The sequence below is a fragment of the Psittacula echo genome, assembly GCF_963264785.1.
Source record: "Psittacula echo genome assembly, chromosome: 5".
Classification (NCBI taxonomy): domain Eukaryota; kingdom Metazoa; phylum Chordata; class Aves; order Psittaciformes; family Psittacidae; genus Psittacula; species Psittacula echo.
In genome coordinates, this window is record NC_137739.1 from 74,178,379 (window position 1) to 74,199,147 (window position 20,769).

Consider the following 20,769-nt stretch of genomic DNA (forward strand, 5'->3'; position numbering starts at 1 on the left):
ATCTCACCTATCAAATAAAGCCAGAAGAGTTAATCTATCAAAATTGATGCTAATCCAAAGCTTAGGCAGGATCCAAAAGCGATAGTACTGCTTGACTTTTTGAGCTGCTTCCTCTTGAGGTTGCATGTGGTCCTGAAGGTCGGGGCTTAGGTCAATATCCTGCTGCTCCAGGAGATCTGTATCCATGGTTAGCAGCCTGTTCAACCTGATCTGAGGAAGAGAAAGCTAAAAGAAAGTCAGTATTAATAAAAGCTCATTTTTATTATATCACTGTATTCTACTGTAAACTGCTTTGGAGAAAATTGCTAGAATTATTTAGTTTCACTTTTGAGAAGTTTCCTTGTTAAACAGTATCAGCTCTCAGGCTTCTACTTACTTCTCCTGTCCTTATGGCAAATGAATAGCACCAACAGCAATAATAATTTCCATACAACATAACTGCTTGGCATTTTAGCATATGCCTTATTTCAAATGAAGTACAAACATGTCTTCCAAGTACATTATCCCATTTACTCCAAAAACTTCAAATTTGAAGACACGTAAACTGATATGTGAACAGGAATAAAGTATACCACAAAAATAATCCAACACCGACTTTAAATAAATTGCAACACATTTCTTCAAGTTAGCTAACCTGCATGCACACCCATGCTGAATGGTTGTTTCTGAGGACAAAGCAATATATGCATGCATCAGTGGTCAAACTCATGACATTCAGAATACTGAGAGACAAACAAAAAAAAGCTCTCCCCTAACTACTTAAGTACTGTTTATGACTGACTATAACTCTCACTTATTTTGTAGTTTGTCACTCTAGAGTTCTTTTGAAATCACAGTAATAGCAACAACCAGGACATCCAAGAAGAGCGCTCCTAAGGCTAAAAAGTTACTACAGTATGTATGTGCCATCTAACCCACTTTCTTAGTTTCATTAACAGGCCAAGAAACATCTTAATGCACTGCCCTTTATACCATCACATCATTAAACCATCATTTACTGAAAGAAAAACCTCTCAATCTTTTCAGGCAAAGACTAAAATTTAAATAGTGTCACCTTTAAGTGTCAACATTAAGATAATTGTAAAAAAAAACTTGAACATCCAAACCCCTATAAAGTTTAACATTCAATTTTTCATCTTCAAATTTTTTTAATGACTCCTTAAAGCATTACTGTACTTTAACTTTGCTCAGCCACCTTTGCCTTCCCAGAAAAATACTAATAAAAACCAAAAGCAGGAACACTGCCTTCCTAAAAGCATTTCAAAAATACCAAACATACTGTCCAAGATAAGCTGTGTCAAAAAATAGATGTTTTTTTGACAGCTTTTAAAAAATTTGGTTTCTGAAAACATAGAAACACCATAACATTCACCAACACTAATAATAAATTTCAGTGGAAAACTTCAATTAAGACACATGGGCTAAGCTTTTACAAGTACTAGTTTGCCTTAAGCAGAACCATTCCCTTACACTAGCAAACCAACAGCACAAGAGAAAAAAATGGAGCCTCTTTATAGAAGGCTACATTTTCAAGGGGGATAGTGAAACGCAAAGAAAACTCCTCTAGCAGACACCAGGTACAAAAAAGCACATTCTTGATCAAAAGCACAGTCAGGCAAACAAAGGCCTTCTCTTCCTCTGCCAAATGCTGAATTCATATTTCATTTTCTCTCTTGGTTAGTGCATTAGGAACTTCAAGGTACTTTGGTTACCTAGTTTAAGGATCATGAACATAAGAATCATGACCTTTTGCACTGTTTTCATGACCCAGCAATGTAAGACTTCAGAATTAAGACTGCAGGTATGCCTGAACTTTACAATAATATAAAAGGCTTGAGATCACAAAACTGAAGAATTCTAAAGCTATTTGTGGTATTTAACAGTGTAAGCCTCTGCCTTTCTTCCCAGTCACTCTTGCTACGAATTAAAATTCCGTACAGCAGATTCCAATGACAGATTTTTAAGTTCCTTTCAGGGAAATTTCTGGAGTTTCTCTTGGACAGAATGAGCAATTTATTCTTTCTGCTGCCTGCTGATCTTAGCACAGAAGGAAAACTCTGGCCATGTTATTATCTCTGGAAACCTTTACAAGGTATCTCAGAACAATTTCCATGTGATCTAGAAAATAACTATGCTTTAAATCAGAGAAAGCCACTTATATTTAAATTTTAAAGTACTATGCAGAAAGATGAATTTGTACGTATATATGAAGACACTGCAACAATACATACTTAATCTTGATTTAAACCCAGGCAAAAATTCTTCTTAAGAACAAAGAACTACCACACAGGATGGTTAATCAGTGCTATAAAATTTGAAAGCCTTCTGATTTTTTGCATGCTTTAAAAATAAAGATGAAAAACTTACTAGATCATGTGGATAAAAGCGAACTGAGGTAGAACTCGATACGTGAGAGTCCGTGTCACTATAAGAACAGGGGAAAGACTTCAGATTATAAAACTACATTTTATTTCAACAGGCCACTCTTAATTTCCTAGTGTCCCAAATTAATTCTGACTCCTTGCAAGTTCTATCTAGAAATATTTAAGTTTTTCCTTCAATCATGTTTTAAATACAAGTATCCACTTAGTCTTCTGTATTATGGCAACTTCTGTAGCCACAGCAAATCAGGAGACTCTTTAACCTTGGTATATTTTTCTCAACACCTAGTCCCAGAGTTGTCCAACAAGGATTAGCATGAGAGTAATTATTCCCCTTGGGCTGGGGGAAAGAAAAAAAAAGAGAAAAAAAAAGAATTTTTATATTCTGTTAGCTACTGATGTGCAAACACACATGACATCTCTAGAGCAGCACAGAGTCCTCTATGTGTTCACTTACAGAGTTTATGCTAATTCAGTACTGTTTTTACCAAGGTCCCCAAACTGCCAAAGATAGCACATACTTAACACAAGTATACTGCATTACTTAAATAGCTTCTGAAAAACAACTTTAAATAAAACTTAACCCTCTGGTAAAAAACAGCAAAATTACTTTGCAATTTCCATTCATTAGAGATGAGGAGAAATTTCTCTTACTGTATGGGAGTCCATATCCAACCACTGCTTTTTTCCCCAATTTTGGATAGCTTTTGGATGTTTGTTTTCCATGTAAATCACATGGCTGTAAGACTTGTATGAAATTTATGCAACTTTCCTTCAGTTCCTTGCCTTAAGATAAAAACATTCTTTGTTATCAATTTTACTTCACTAAAACTCAAGTATTCTCTAAAAGTGAGATCTGATTATTCGGATGTGGCCAGTTTGTTTCTTCCATTAGTACATGTAACTTCGTAACAGCAGCCATCAGCAAAGCCATTGCATCTAGAACATGCAAGCAGTAGAAGGCAGGCATTGGCAGCTTTGCGCAAGGAAGACGGAACTTTTTCAAAGTTCAACTCTACAAAAGGCACTTGCACAATTTCACAAGATTTGAATATGGGAGGTTCTCTATCCATTGCTCCATAATTCCAATAGCTATTCCCCCTACATGTGGTAGGAATTTGTGGCATTTTGCATGACAATAGCTTCACAGTGTTTCTATTTAGTGAAGCGGATTGCAAGGGGACAGGAGGTTTCGCATTGTTTTTCTTTCTTCTGCCTCCTGTCCCTTCAGAGAAAGGGCATCTTTCCAATAGCAGATGAACTTTCCAGTCTATAGCTGGCTATTTCAGCTCCAAGTCAGATTTCAACCTCAGGCATGTCAACACTTCCATGTATTGTTTCATGCCATCTATGAACTTGAGAACAAATTTTATCAGTTTACATTTGCTTCACAATTGGAAGTTAATTTGTAAGCAAGTTAAAAGTCATTATAGTTAACAGCTACCTACTTCCCCAAAATCTGGTCTAAATCCTTAAAGACTTTCTAAAGCAAATCAAAAATGAATGTCAAGTTGCCTGTTTGGACATCTATTGCTTACGCAATAGTAGTCTTTTATTTTCTCAGCTTTATTTAAGTACCAAAAAAAAAAATAAAAAAATAATCTATCCAGTTACTGTCATCTTCTCATAAAAAACACTTGGGTTTCAAAAGCAAAAGTATATGGATAATATTCTGTATTTTATTTCTGGTAGTCCGTACTAAATAACCTTTCAAAATTAAAATCAAGTATTTGGTTGCAGTAAGACAAGAATCATCACTGTTGACTGGCCTTCACACACACCAGATGTTCGATGCTCTTCTTGCAGCTGGCTCAAAGTTCACAAGTGACATGTCGCAGCCCCCTGTCTCGTAGAGCGTAGAACTGAACTTACCTGTTAAAGAAAAGGTCAAAAGCAGGTCAGAATTTCATGATGTTTCATCCCACATGCAGTAGTTTCTATTTCACTTACTAATGAGATCAACATAGACATTTAAATTTACATCAGTGCAAAATATAAAATATGATTACACATTAATGTGTCACCAATGCAGACAAGACATTAGCTACTCAACTCCCATACTATTTTACATTATATATATAATAAACTGCAGAACTGAACTGAATTTTAGGAGTTTGTATTTACAAGATGTCACCATCAACACAACAAAAGCACATTGTAAGCCTTTTCCCCCATCCCCTTAGAAGACAAGGCAAACAACTTGCCATGAGTAGAGCAATCAGTAAATCCTTCATTATCAGTGTTAAAGAAATATGGCATTTAGCTAAAGCAGAGACTCCTCAAGTGCCCTGAATAGAATTTTTTTGAGGCGCATGTATCTATTTGAAAATAAACACAAAGAGTGAAGGAAGTGGCTAGAGATGCTTCCTAAGTTATACCTGTAGAAAACTTGAAAAACGAGTTGTAGGCATAGATTTAGTCCATAAGCCAGAAGCAGGCGCTTCAGTGTAAGAACAGAAGACTGAAAACTAACATCTCAGATGATCCATTTGGAGTTACTAGGAATCCATTAACCATGACTTCCTAAAGTTGTTATTAAAAACTTGTTGAATGTACTAAATTCCTAACTATGAAACTATTCCTAAATATATAATTTGCAAAAAAAAGCCAGATATTATAACTCCAATGATAAATTACCTTACAATGTGATGTTTTACAGTGCCCATCTCCCACAATAACCTGATCAGAGAGAGAAGCATTGTAATTTCCCCTCAAGGCCAGGTTCAATATATTGAATTGAATGCAGGAAGCAGATTTTGAAATTGTCATCTCATATGATGTGTTCTGCAAACTTCTCCATCTCTTCTAGCTCAAATCCCTTCTTAAGCCATGATGCAAAGCATGCAATATTTTAAGGTCTGCTTACACAAAAAAAAAGAAATCCCACTCCGGAGCATCTGAAGGAAAAACTACACTTCTCAGCTGCGCATCTTACAGCTCTTTCTTCTTCTGTTGATACAGGATAACAAGCAGACAGAGGAGAAATGCCTAACAAGATCAGAGCTTTGAGCCTTTCTCCCTTCTGTAAGAGCATAACCTGCTTCTGATATTGTGGGGGGTTTGATTTTTTTTTTTCCTTAAACACACTATGATCCTACTCAAACTCTCTTCAGACCCACAGACATTTAAACCCAGTACAGATGTGTTTGAAAGCGAGAAGGTTAAACACCTCAAACTAGATTATTAAAACCAGTGACACTAAGGAAAGACACTGGTATGTTGAATGTATCTTTATAAAGATTTTTACCCTCAGAAGGTGCACTTCAAGCCAATTAGACCCATACCACAGATGTGCTAAGACCAACCATTCTGTCAGGTACATAGTTCAGAAGTCACATACAGTGTGTGCCAGAGCTCATTAACACAACAGCTCTCAATATTTAATTACCTCTGCTATATGCCTTTGTAGGGAAACACGGTGAAAGCTCACTTGTTAAAAGAGTTTCTTCCTCAATAGTTAAGGTTTTAATGGAGTGCTTTAGTTAAATAACTTTGGGGTTTTCATGCATAGTGTAGTAAACAGTTGTTACTGTTTAGAATTTAAACTAGAGCAAGACATTAGGAATCTTCCTGACCACAATTAATAACCAACCTAAAGTTACACATAAGGTCTCTTGACTGCATCAGTAAAAAAAACAATTTCAACAGCAAACATGAAGGTATTAGAGAACACATTTCAGATTCTAGTCAGGACAAAATTAAATATAAATTATGGAAAAAAAAAAAATCATCTGGGCAAACAGTCCTTAGGAATCCTTAGAATTACACTTTCAGATTTTAAAATTACTGAAACTCTAGTCACAGAAGTTAGAATATGCTACTTTCAAGACATATCTTTGAATCTGTCAAAATTTATAGCAGCAATACAAATATAGCAAGTACTCCACAGCTGTGGTGGGATAAAACAAACCTGGTTAAGGTTAATAGAGAGGTAGCAAACAGACAGAACACTTAATTCCAGTTGCTTTTACATAAGCTGCAAAACAGGACACAGGTTTTACCATACTTGCAATTCACTCCCCTACTTTATATGGGCTTCCTATTACAAGTTAGCTGTCAAGACAGGCATGGCTTTCCAAAAAACCAAAGTTGCCTGCCCCTTTTTTGCTTTTCCTTTGTGGTTTTTTTTTGGTTTTTTTTTTTTTTGTTTGTTTGTTTTGTTTTTGTTTTGGTGTTTATGTTTTTTTTTTTTTAATGTAGTATGTTGGGGTTGGTTTATTTGTGGTTTGGTTGGTTTTGTTTGTTTTTCTCCAATCAAAAGGCTCACTGGAAAAATCTCAATTCATCCAGAGTAGAAAAGATGACAGGACTGTTCAGTGCTTCTGAGGATGCAAATCCTAGGGTATGACTGGATATTCTATGGCTGAGCTCTGAAGTCCCATCAAATAAATAATTTTTAAACTGTGAGATAACAGCAGGTTCCTCACAGCACAGTCAGACTCAAATGAAGCTTCTCAATGCTCACAAGATTCAGTATCTATGGATACACCTAGCAGTTTTAGTTACCTTAGCCATTTTCTGTCCCTCCCATTCCTAGCTCTCCCACAGTGCTTTGAAGAAGCTTAAGAAAGTTTTTCCTTTCTCCTCTGAGGACTGTTATTGTGAACAAATGGCAGACTCAAAAGTTTACTCTACAAATGAAGAAATACAGCCAATAGCACGTTTATCCACTAAACAGAAATGCTTATAACCCGTCTCGGCCCCCAAAGTGAGGGCTGTGAATTCTTAGCAAATTAAAGTCCCCAAACAATATTCTATTTGGATCAGGCTAGAAGAAATAACAAATTCATGCATACTCAGGTACACAAATCCAAAATGCGTCTTCATTTTGACATGAAAAGACAAATGCACTTCCTTTGAAACAAGTTTTCTTGTTTCAAAAGACAAATATCTCATCACCACGTCCAGAGACAACCACATAACAGTTCACGTTGTGTGAACTGGTGTACCCACAGTTATAGGAATCAATGAAAGCAACAGGTTGATGAGCTTACACAGATGAAACCTGGAAGACAGCCACTCAGGATCCAATTAAAATGGTGCTCTGATGGTTTCTTCAGCTAAGTTACTTTCAGCATATTTCCTACTTTTCCATCTAATAAACACTACTTTGTTTCGAACCTCTCAAACTAGTTCTGAATGTTGCTAACAGCTGACATAGCAAAGTCTACATCATCATTAGATCAAGATACAGCCATCTACTACTTGTGACAACAGTTCTGAAATCCTAGTTAGCCAACCCAAAGTCATCAGAACTGGAATACCCTGTAGCGTGCAAAGCAGTATCATGTCCGAAGGTCAAAATTTTACCTTCAGCTGCAGTATGAAAACTTAAGAGTTTTCTGTTAGAACACTTAAGTTACTGTATTTGACAGACTCCAGATACAAATAAAAAATTACAAACTAGGCAGAATTCTACAGACTACAACAGGGATATCTTCCATAGGAACAATGGTAAGTATTTTCTACCTGTAGCTTTGAAAATACTTCCCCATCCATCCCAAATAAATTACATCTACTTAATTATAAAAAGGCATTGAGGAACTGATTCTAAATTGTTTTTAATCAAATAAGTAATCAGTGTATACATTTATCTTTAGAGAAAATGTTTTTGTCTTTAAGACCATCCAACTGCTTTCATCAGTTAAAATACTTCAATAAATCTGAAAGATTATTGCTTGCATAAAAGTGACACAATCCGAAGCTCAACAAGGCAGGGTAATTGCATTGTAGAACTGCAGATGACCAGTTCTCTTTGATCACAAGCCCAGTATTCCTTAGATTAAAAATAAAATAAACATAAAATAATCAGCTAGCTGAGGACAAGAGGCTGCTGTTTCACCCCAGTATCAGAAACGGGGCATTTGTTCTAGTGACTCAGTACACGGATTCTTAACTACCTGACAAATTCTAACACCTACAGCCCTCACTGCAAGGACTGAAAAGTCCCACCCTTCACCAATGTGTCTCAAGAATCAGTTATCACTGAGAATAAAAGACACTAGCACTGCCACACTGTGCTCTGAAGACTGTCATTCACTTAAAGTCACAGTATACATTTTGTTGCTTTCTGGATTCCTATTATATTAATCTTGCCTGTAAGCATGGCACTTAGTTTGCCACCTTTCCTTTCTGTCCTGCATTCCTCCTATGATTTAATTCATGTTTACTGCTCCACAATAAGCTTCTTTTCCATCATTTCAAGTTCTTTCCCCCTCACCCCTCATAAAATAGCAATGTAATTAATAAAAATCTTTCTGCTTCAAGCCTGGAAGACTAAAGATAATGCCTCAAACCATCTCTTGCCTTATTCTCAGGACAACATCCAGTTGAAGACAACCATACAGTTACCAGATTGATGTAGGACAGGCATGAGAGACTAAGGGTCACCCTTTGTAAAATAAGCCACAAGAATCAAGTTGACACAAACCTTTAACACAAACAATTGTGCAACTTGTTAAAAACTGCAGCTTGACATTCAATATGTAAGTGGAGAAAGAGTAGAAGCAGATACTGCATTGGTGCACAAAAAAAAAAACCACAAACCAGAATTCCTAAATGTGGGGCCTTTTAATGTAAATTAACACATGCCCTGTTTGTCTTCCAGAAAAACTGGAATACGCTAATAGAATTTCATTAAGAAAATAAGTTCTCACATGCACTGTACAGAGAGACACATAGCAGTATCTGCTGCATGTCACCTGTACCGCCTGATCTTGGAAATCAGGTTTTGTTTCTGTATCTTTTTCCCAGCCTCTATTTTTTACCCTGGGCAGTTGTAGTGATTTCTACAGTGACAAGAAATTAGCCGTACTGCCTGCATTGCTTTGATCACATCAGAGTAAAAGTTAAAGAAAACCCAAAACTGCTACCCTCCACCATCTCCAAGTCATACACAATCTACAGTAAAGTAACAGGGGTCATCTTTCACTGCAAGGTATTTTGGGACAACACAGCAAAACCAACAGCCTTAGACTTAAGTGAAACAGAGCAATAGCATTACTTTATCCCTGACTGACAATAACAAAAAACCCAAGCCAAAACAAAACCCAAACAAGCCATATACCAGTTACAAAAGATACTCTCTCTTGTCAAGCCTGATAAAGGAATCATGCTTGTGAAAGTCTGCACCATTTTGCCAACTACTTGAACTCTAACAAAAGATAGTACCTGTCACACAAACTAGAAAATTTTCCTAAATTAGTAAAACCAGATGTTGCCTGGAATGGCTGCTTGCACTCATGGAAGGTTTCTAAACAGATGCTCAAAACTTTGAATCAGAAATAAATGCCTACTATACATCATATTTTTAACTGCTCAGATCCTGGAAGTTTTGTGCCTCCCAAATGCAATGTGCTGCCCCCTGTAACTACGAACATAGTACAGCCAAAATTTCAGCAGAAATCAGCTATACAGATTTCCGAATACATTTCAATGTACACCAAGTGCAATGAATATGCCTTTTTAGAGAGCCTGAACATTATGCTCAATGTCTTAAATGTCCACTTTGATTACTACAACACAGTATAAATTCTTAAATAACTCAGACTTACCTAGATTATGTATTAAATCTTGAATTCTATAAAACTTGACTTTACTTTTTAGGTTAAAAAGAATCAAATCCTTAAATACAGTAATGGTAGCTTTAAGAATAATTCTCAACATTAACCTTGGACAGATACAGCCTGTATTCCTGAATTTCAGAGTTACATTCCAATACTTCAAACAAGTGTCCATATTATACAAAGAAATTTGCACTTTTGTGTGATAAGCTTTCATACTTCATAGACACATACAAGAATTGAGAAAGAAGTTTCAATTCTTCTATCTAGTAGAGCCATAATCAGATTGTATCACATCTGTTAAGTTTCATAAAACATCTCAGATTGTCACTTATTTTCAGTTTTGCTTATAGTCAATATTTCCTTATACTGCAGCTAGATGGTAGAGATGAATGGCAACTTGTTAGCCAAACACATACTTATAGGTGTACCACAGCCTGACAACTCTAAGTTTTCCCCACTAGTAGAGCTACATGGTAATTCACCTATCTTTCAGCACCGTATGGAATGAAACAAATGTTTTGTCAGTGTTCTGAGCTAACCTGTACTTTTAGGTTACTACAGCCGTCAGCTACTCAAAATACTGTCACTATTAACTGTCAGTTCTAAAGATACCCATTTTAATAATTTGAAGAATTCTATATTAATGCTGAAGTCATCAGTAATTCAGGCCATTAATAGATAGTTGCCAAGATCCCTGCAGGAGCTTTACCACATCTGCCCCCAAGTTATTGTGCCACAGGAGATCAGTCACTTACTCTGACCATCTTTGCCTCCTTCTCCCTAGCATTTTGATTAGCTACATAGAAATGAATAAATAGTTAAGAATACTACATAAAATAAAACCATGAAGAACTAAGGGGCACTGTCAGGTTCCATGAAATCATGATATTTGATGTAAGAAAGAGTCCAGATTTTCTTCCAATCTCAAGCTAAATTAAGGTGTAGAGAAAAAATAAAGCACTCATTCACACGATTTCTTTTTTTGAACAGCAGCTAAGCAAGACTCATCTAGGGAAAAAAAAAAAAAAAAAGAAAAGACCAAGAAATCCTAGGAACTGTAACAAATCTTTTTTTCAGAAAACAAAGGATCCCCAAAGTTGGTCACAATCTCTGCTCAACTACCTGTGACAATGCAAAAACACTTACACATTACACTTGTTACATCATTCAAGTCATGAAAGCTCTCACAGCATCACTACTCATATTTATGCATCCTCAGAGAGTTTCTCATTGACCATTTGTTAAAGAAAGTGCCTGGAAAGGCGACTGTGAAAGGCAAGGAATTTATGAGCAATATGGCCTTCCAAGAAATGCAGCTACAAGACTCAACATCAGCGCTAAGCTCAGCTGCCTTTCCCCGCGTTATTACCAACACGTGTGCTGCATTACAACTTCCATGTCACCAAGGTTACATAAGGCCTGCATACCAAGTTCATCGTGCAAACTGCTACCACCTACAGCAGATGCAGCGGCATGTGATGCTTCTAAGTGGACACTCCCATTTCTCACCAGCAAGGAGGCGCTAGCGCCGAGCACAGCTGCCTGGGAAGGGGAGCAGGACTGCACTCTGACCTGGGAGGAGGGCTGCTGGCCTTGCTGACCATCTTGAAGGCTACGAGAAAACACGGATTGGGGACACATTACCGGGAAGAAGAGAAAGATAGCTAGAAGTGAAGCAAAACAAGACTTTTTAATTTAAAGAGGAAAACTTGCAGGAATATAGCATTAAGAACCCACTTACTAGGGTTAAGATAACTCATGAATTCCATATAACAGCATTTGTACACTAGTTACATCAGTAATCTAGAGATACAGTTCTTATCTTACTTCTTAGAAGGAGTACTGCTAACATCTCCCCAAGTTACCATAAAGTAGTATACTCTTTCAAGCCCTAATTTGTGGGAGGTAAAGCAAATTACTGGTGTTTAGTCTAACTGTAGACTAACCTGAAGTATTACCTACACACAACAGTGACTATCCCAGTCTTCTCATGATAGCTAGAGACTTTTTTGCTCATTTAGCCAACCTGATCAACTGTTTAATTGGCTTTAGGTTTTTTTGGTCACAATAACATCACCTTTCTTGCTACTAATCTGCACTCTAACTAGATAGAGTCTTTAAGCTTTGTTAGTAGCCACAAACTACTACCACAGACCTCATAGATGACTGTAGTTAAAGCATTTGAATTCAGAAACCTATAGAATGTTTATAAAACTTTTGCCAGTTAATGATTTATTAAGTCTATTTGAAGTTATTTTGACAACACACTTCATTAATCAGTATTACTACTGCAAAGAAATTCTTCTATACTCACACATACTTGCACCTAAAAAACAGGTTTTGAAAGCCAACTTGGGCTCCAGAAAATATGCAAGTTTACAGCCACATGAATTGACAATGCTTGAAAATGTTAGTTCTCCTCTTAACAGCCTTCTCATTGCAAAGCTATTTTATAGAGCTATTTTTTTTAGTAGCTTGTTTAATATTAAACATGGCAATGTATCAGAAAACATGACATTTACACTTGTTTATATCACATCCGACTTTGCAAGACTAACGTTTATTTATCCTTCATTTTGTGCATTTAAGTAAGCTACATGGTACAGTCAGTAGCTGTGCGACACAATGAAATTAAGAAATTCTTCAAACAAAAGGATTTACACTTTAAAAAGACTACGGAAAATATCTTGAACACTTCAAAAGAGTATCATCTGGTGCTTTTAAGATGTCACTATTTACAGCATGATGCTACAACTGGCAAGTGAGGCAACTGAAAAAGTAAGGTCTTACTAAGCATTGAGGTGTTACATCTAATGTACTTGCTTTTAACAATATTTCCTAGAACATCTACTTTTTAGCTACTTGAAAACAAAATAAGGATTTAAGAATAGGTCTTCAGAAAAGCTCATGCAAAATAAAGCAGGCATGCACACAGCTCGTTAAGGAAAAAAATGCAATTCATTATTTATTCTAACATACATTAATCTGAACTTTAAATTCAGTGTTTTGCTGCTGTATGCAAGGCTCTCAGTAAGCTACATAGCAACAAAAGCCCTAAGGAAGCTCATAGATGTGCCAGCCTTCATTGTGTCCCTCCAGTATTATCAGCAACACCAAAACAATGCTAAACAAAACTGCTTTCCCTTTAGTAGCTATGTATCAAAAGGTATGCTGAAAGTTGCCCTTTCAGTGGTTATCCATCTGTCACAACAACAAACCCAAAACAGGCATTAATAGATTGCACTGATTTGTAAAAGATAAATCCTCTGCCTAATTAGTTAATTATAAAACCAAAATTCTGCTTCAGACAATCACTTAGCAGATTGTCCTCATACCAGACACACATGCATACACCATTTGCCTACATAGGATGCATACTTAAAAGTGCCCAAAACACTGCTGACATGTAGGCAGGACAGAAGCAGGGGTGGTAGGTTGTTTTGTGGTGGGTTTGGATTTTTTGGTTTTGTTTTTCACGTTGCCCAGCAAAGTACTCTTGTATCTAATTTGGCATCAGAATTTACTAGATCAGGTTTTACTTAAGTGTCTTACGTTGCCAAACACACATGCATATAATGCCATTGTTTCTTTTACTAAACATTCCACAGAGGAAATGAAAACTAGTAGCAATAATGGGTAGGAAATATTTTAAAAAAGCAAAAATCAGGGTGAACTCCACAGGTTCTAAAGTAACATCCTCACGACATCCAATATTATGCCAGAGTTAGAGATGACGAGATTAAGGTTTTGCTGGGAAGAATACAAAAGGAGTAACATCAAGGCAACAAAATATTGGCGAATCTAATGCTGTTGGAAGTTTAACATTTGAGAGCACATGGATTAGCAGTATCAGGAACTAGACTGAGGCAGCTCACCACTAGCATATACAAGTAATGCCAGTACAGTTGCAGTGATATTTGGTGATGGCTGGCTAAAACAAACAAACAAAAAAAAAAAAACAACAAAACCAAACCAAAACAAAAACACCAAAAAAACCACAACACAACACCCCCCCCCTTTTTCTTTGTATTTCATCAGATTTCTTCCTTATGAACATTCTTCTAATCTTTAAGGGTTTCCTCCTCCAGCAACACATGGAATTTGCACTAAAATTAGGCTACCTATATAAAGAAAAGCTTTCAGACCATTCATCTAGAAATCAAACAGTAATATCTACAATGTTTCAGACATATTCCACAGTTGGTAGTTTACTGGTAGTTTAAGTGAAATTTATGTCAAACAAATCTGAAAGCACTGTGGTGCTTGGCTGGACTACAGCAATTTAACTCCATTCCAAAGAACAGACATTTACCATCACAAACAATGCTTTGAGCAAAATGACCTCACTAAGTATTCAATTCTGAGCATATGTTTACAATACATGTATTTTTATTAATGTGCCATTATGTCAGAGAAAGTTTTCTTTGGATTTTTATATTTAGAAAGCAACAAATTTAGATAATCGGAAGATACATACAGAAAATAAAAGTATTTGATCCACTCTTTCATCCTCACACATCTTGTCTGATTAAAAATTGCTTTCGTCAACTTCAGTTTTCTCATGACCTCGCAATGAAGTCCAGCTTAAGCCATAGAAACCCTAATGACTGCAGTAGTGTGTAAAAAAAAAAAAAAGGCAGCTGTAAGCCTCAGTTTAAAATAGTCCTTTATTTAAAATAGTCCTTTATTTACTCTACTTCCTACCTATGAACAAGAAAACTCAGCTCTTTTCTGGCAAATGCACAGTTCAGGATTTATGATTTATCTACACAAAACTATACTACCCTGCTTTAATAAAAAAAAAAAAAAAAAACAAACCCACAAAAAGCAAACAACAAAGCAAAAAACCCACCCACGAAAAACATCAGAAGCAAGTTCAACAGAGAATCAGCAAGTGATCTAAGAGAATGCACAGTTTTAGCATCCTGCACTACAAAGTAAATCACTAACTTAAAGCTGAACAAGCCAGGTTCAGCAACACGACCAAATTATGTGAAACGATGTGACTGCTGCTACATACTGCGCTATCTACTAGAGCCACAGCTAAGTAGTTTCAGTACTTGATGTGGCAGAAGTAAACCTTTCATTTGTTTGATTTTAGGCATCATTCTTGCAACCCTCCTGCCTGAGGAAATCTTACAAACTTAGTCCTTTGTTATTTCAGTGGTGACACAGAGATGGCACAATTCCTTGCCCATCCCCTATTATAAAGTATTTTCTTTTTATTTGCTCAATTTCTATAGCTTTTTCTAGTAACAAAAATTATACTAGTATTCTTGAAACATAAAGGCAGACTGCTCCTATTTATTAAAGATAGCTTAGCATATGAAAAGATCATTAAGAATACACAACACATACAATTATTCCTTCGTATTCATCATATAACTGAAGAAGAATTATTTTGATATATTGGGGGGGATGTTCCTTCCTCTATAGGCAGTGTTCTGCTATCCAGATCCTCCAACACTGTGGGCAACCACAGGATTGAAAGACTTAAAAAGCAAACCTAAAAACTTATTGTGGTTGCTCCTTCTACTGCTGTCAAGCTGAGAGACCAGAGTTGCTGTATGTAACATATCACTAGGCTCAGTATTGTTAACAAATGTGCCAGTGAAGGTTGGGACTCCTGGGATACACGTATACAGTATATTTTAGACATCTCTAAGGCATGCGAAGTGCCACATGACTAGATTTAATACTGTGCATTATATAGCTAAGGCATCACTATTACTTCATTATGTCCCTTCAGCTGTAAAAAGCTGCAGGATGCCCATAAAATACACCATAAAATACATGTATTTTAGATTTGGAACCTCTGCAGGAACACTTTAGCTCTTTATCACGTTCTGCTTTTGTTATCATGGTTCTCTCTCACTAACTACAGATGTGAAAAGTGATCACAGTCCTAGTCCCCAGTGCATACTTTCTTAAAGGAAAGAAAACCAAAAGGAGAGGTGAGTAATATTTTCTTGGGTTTTTCCTCCTTGCTTGAAAGTACAAGCCTCTGAAGTTTTGATGAAAAACACTGAGTCTAGGTTTGTTAGCATTAGTTCATTTTGTTATCAATCTGAAATCAGCTGTAACATGTTAGAGACTGGCTATCCTGCTCATTTTGAAAATAGTGCCACATACACATGCACAATTCAACAAGCCCACAGTGACATGCAGTGACAGCTCAAGGAGGTTATGGTGGGGAAGGAAGTAGAAAGTGCGTTGTTGGCAACACTGGTGGGTATGGGGAGAAGTGGTCTGCTGCATGCATGCTAAATATGGTGGAACATTTAGATACCCTACCTGAGGGGTGATCCGATGAGCAATGTAGGAGGGGTAGGGTTACTCCCTGCATTGTGCCGGCGTCGTACTGCCTGACGCCTAAATGTGCTGCGTTCACGACGAAATGTGACAGTCTCCTCGCTGGCTTGTGCTGCTGCATCAAGACAGACTTTAGGTCAAATAAGAACCCATCCTAATTACGTACACAGTAACTTAAGACTCCTTTCTTCCCCCTGACCCTCCCCAAGTTAATGAACTTGACTTGCAACAACAGAAGTAGCTTAGACACTATTTGAATAACCTGACTCAAGGCAGGATCACAACACACAATTATTAATAAGAATCTGGATGGGTGGGGGGTGAGGTGTGTTCTTGAGTTCTTGAGGGTAGTTCATTTCCCTCCTACCCCACATCCATATAGACAGGTTGCAAAAAAGTTAGATATCCCAAATCTCTTCCATTTACACAAGGCAAGAAGAGACAAGGCTAACACCACCTCTATCTCATTTAATAGATAATTAACAGAGAAGCCTAAAGGACAAGAAAGGTTGTCTGCTACTCCTCACCATAATATTCTCAATTGTACAATTTCTGCCAAACAGGTAGCATTGAGGTTAACCTCGTAACACCCCCTCAGGGGACAAAACAGTTGCTTTTTCCTCATAAGCACCATATTGCTCATTTTAGACTAAGTTACACTATTATTTGGAGGAGCAGGGGGGTATGATTAAGTGAGAGAATAACTTCTGTAAGCATTTGTAGTTTCATTATTTCAACTCCCCAACCACAAAGAAAAGCTTTTGTCAACTTATAAAGCAACATTGTAAAACATTTGCATGTACTCCAGGGAGTCCAAGATTTTTCCGCAGACTGACCCCCAAAATCTATGTGTGTTCCTTAAACTTCACAGTCTGAAAAACTTAGCTCTGTACTGCTTCATGGTGTGTTTACAATCTCAGAGTCTTCCTCCTGAACCAAGGAAGCTACTACCCAACTTGAACGCAGAGCACTAGAGAGCTCAAATGAATGGGTCAGAGAAAAAAGGTTTTGGCAGCCACATGAAGTAAGAGGAGAAGGGAATAAAAAACAAAACAACAAACCACACTTGACATGAAATTAGTGCAAAAGTAGAATCACAATCTTAAAGTGGAAGTCACAACTTGGTAGGCAAAAAGCCTGTTACTAGAGTGAGAAAACCAAGGACTGTGTCAAGCCAAAATAAAAAAAATTCAAAACACTAAAAGCAGCAATGATTTTTTTATGGCACAAAGATCACAGGCAGAGTGATCCATGTTTGCTTTAGTGCATTTCAAATTACAATATTCCTACTAAGCTTTCAAAACTTACCAGCAAAAACTAATGCTGGTCTACATGCAATAGCAACCTATAGCAACCTACTACTGCTGCTGTGTATTACTGCCATTGCTCAGAAAATAAAGGCTGCATGGAACAAGAGTAATTCCACCCATGAAACAGAGATTATCAAGTGAATACTGCATATGAAACTTCAATCCATAGCTTGCTTTAAGAGCTAAGAAGCTACATGAAGACTAGTATTACACTTTAAGACCAATGTTAAAGTTACAAGCACTTCATTACCAGAACATCAAAAGTTAAGGATGTCCTGAATTCAGTCCTCTGTTTTCTGGAAAACTCTGGGATAGCACACTTTCTCCTTACTCCAACAACTGTTTTTGTTATTCTAAGAAAGAGTAGATGATAATTCTCTTTCAGCGTATTTCAGGAAGAAATCAAAACATTTCGCTTGCATTTCAGTATACAGTTTTTTATGCTTTGTTTTAATACACAACCTAACCTAATTTCTTCAAGGATTTCTTTATAGCTGTCGTATTTAAAGTACTGAGAAAGACAGTATGAATCCTGACTTTCAGTTATCACACAAAAGGTCAGAACTGCCCACTAATTCTGGTTACCAACTTGTAGAGCTCAGTTTTTCCAGTGCATACATCAGCATTTAAAAATTCACATATTCAGAATGCAGCTTCCACAGACTTCAGATGCAGAAGTAACTCCGCACATTTCTGCTAATCAGGCCACAGTTAAACATCACAAAATAAAGAACAGTGACTAGCCTTAACTGAAATGTAAGCTACTTAATTGCCATTAGGATGGTAAACATCAGCATTACATCTTAATTACCATTTGCAACTACTTAGAAGCAACAGCATTCAAGAGCAGCTCTTCAAGGCAGTATACTTAACACTGACAACATCTGTTTTTCTTTTCATGTCCTTTATCCAGTAAACATCACCTTCTGCAATAACTGAAGCCCAGATTATGGAAATACTAGAGGTCCTTCCTACACAGCTCCATCTACTCATCACTAAAGCAAGCCTTCCTCAAGCACTGACTGAGGCAGTGTCCTGTGAGAAAAACAGGGATATAAAAATATTTTAAGATTTAAAAAATTAAAAATCAATTCACATACACTTGAAGATTATATTCAAGGCTGCACAGGCAAATAGTTCTGGCATTTGCTAGATTATTATTTCACTTAACCTTTAAAAAAAGGTAAAATCAAAGTTAACATTAAATAGTAGATATTAATGTAGCTTTCTATCTAATCTACAAAAGAATTTTTGATTTATCTTTTCGTTCAGTGCACGCCATGTACATATGCTCTTCCTGAATATAGGTGGTAGAATCCGGGATCTAAGCAAGTTTAAGTTCTTCTGAAAAGACTGCAGTGCTTTTCAGCCCAACAAACTCCAGCCAGTTAATGTTATGCAATGACTCAAAAAGATACACACTGAAACCATAACGAAGTAAACAGAAGCTCCTAAATTATCCTCCATCATGCTCTGAAAGCAGTGTAATCATGAGGAAAATAGCTTTAATATAACAAAGCTTCCTTTAATGTTTACAAAGTAACAATGTTTTCATGTTTAAAAACAAAACTACACAAAAGTATTCCTGTACAGAGACAGTTACAATGTATCTTTAGATTATCACTCACACTTCGAGGTGCTACTTACGACCACTTTAGACTCCAGAAAGGTTAAGAACCAACATCTAAACCCATGTACAAAATCCATGTCTAATAGGGAAAGATAACACAGGTTATACTTCTACAGTTTCTGCTTACTTTAAGTAGATCAGGAAAAGGTGACAAGACTTTCAGCTTACAGGGTTTGTTGAAGTCTGTTCTGGTTTTCTGTTTAATCCTGAACTTTTATGTTGAGACACCACATTAATATCAAGAAATTTAAGCATATATTTCTTCTGCATATTGTCAAATGAGTTGGAGCCCTCAACATTATCTGTCCTCAGGAACAAAAAAAAATTATTGCGTTTGAAGTTCAAAGTGCACAAGTAAGAAACACAAACCTGCTTCCCAAAGATTAGTAAGAGATGGAGACCTAATGACAACTTTATAGCAAACTTAACCCTCCCACAACTACTCCTAAGTAAATCTAACCTCAAAGAGGAAACAATTTGACTTTTGTATTTGTTAATGGAAATGTGCATATGAACACATTTAAATTAATTCTTTTTCTTCCCCCTTTCATTACACTGAGTGGAAAAAAGCCAAGTTAGCAATCACAAACCTAGAAAGTCACGAGGATACCATTTCATCATCACACATTTGGAACATTACTTTCCTAATTGAAGGACTAAAATCTATTGGAGAGAAAATTCTACAACAACAAATAATTCACATCGTTTGCCAAATGGCTGGAATCATCTGAACACAGGTTGAACTATGCTGCTCTCAGGTTATGCCTTTCCAAAGTTTCTCACTGTACTACACAAGTGGTTTTGAGGTAAGCTTCTGGAGTTCGACAAAGTTTTAAACAGAAATGAAGACTCAAAGTTTTACATTACAACTACACAATCTTTTCACAACAACTAGCTTTAAGAAACATACAATAGGAATATTTGCTTTCAAACAGAAAATCTTACACATACAAGCCAAAACATTTACATCATCACCCTGTAGTTATGTACCACTGCTTCTAAGCCAAACTTTTTAAGATGGAAACTGAGGAAGCACGAGATTAAAAAGCAGAATTTCAAAGTTTTATTGCACCAATAAATCCCATTTAATTTTTTCTAGACAAAAATGATAAGCCTGGTACCTCAGATAAATTATTGCCAAGTAGGAAGATTGCTTGAAAGATGTAGTATGGAGGTAACACAGAGGTAAAGTATCCACGTGGAAAACCAGAGTTCTCAGAATAAAAACTGCAAACTTCAGTCTGACTAAAAAGAAAGCCAAAAAACCAATACCACACACACACAATAGAAACGGTGTCGCTCATTCTTCTCAGGAAAGGGGAGTAAGGGTAAGTTAAAAACAAACACTGGAAGCCTAGATGGTTTTTAACATTTATCAGGTTAAGCATGGTTAAACATGTGCATGGAACCTAAGTGATGCTTGGACATGCCATTTCTCTCCTGTCAAATAGGGAATTGTAATCCAACTATTTTCAACCACTGGTAATGACAAGCCTTACAAACTCTCAATGAAATCCAAAATTAATAGTTTATGGCACATGCATTACATATAAGCAATAAAATCTGTCTTC

General features: G+C 36.6%; 1 protein-coding gene across 12 annotated transcripts in view; it reads right to left on the reverse strand.

Moving 5' to 3' along the window:
• PCNX1 (pecanex 1) overlaps positions 1-20,769 on the reverse strand; it is a 91,811-nt gene that overhangs the window by 42,283 nt on the left and 28,759 nt on the right. For 9 of the 12 annotated variants that reach the window (XR_013956881.1, XM_080618096.1, XM_080618094.1 and 6 more), the window contains 5 exons: positions 16,241-16,373; positions 11,374-11,558; positions 4,163-4,253; positions 2,368-2,425; positions 8-225 (listed from right to left, as the gene is read on the reverse strand). Coding sequence is in view for 11 of the 12 variants with exons in the window: in XM_080618096.1 (XP_080474222.1) it covers positions 8-225; positions 2,368-2,425; positions 4,163-4,253; positions 11,374-11,558; positions 16,241-16,373 (685 nt within the window). In the remaining variant the exon portion in view is untranslated. The remainder of the gene's footprint in view (positions 1-7; positions 226-2,367; positions 2,426-4,162; positions 4,254-11,373; positions 11,559-16,240; positions 16,374-20,769) is intronic. The other 3 variants (XM_080618092.1, XM_080618097.1, XM_080618095.1) reach the window with 3 other exon arrangements.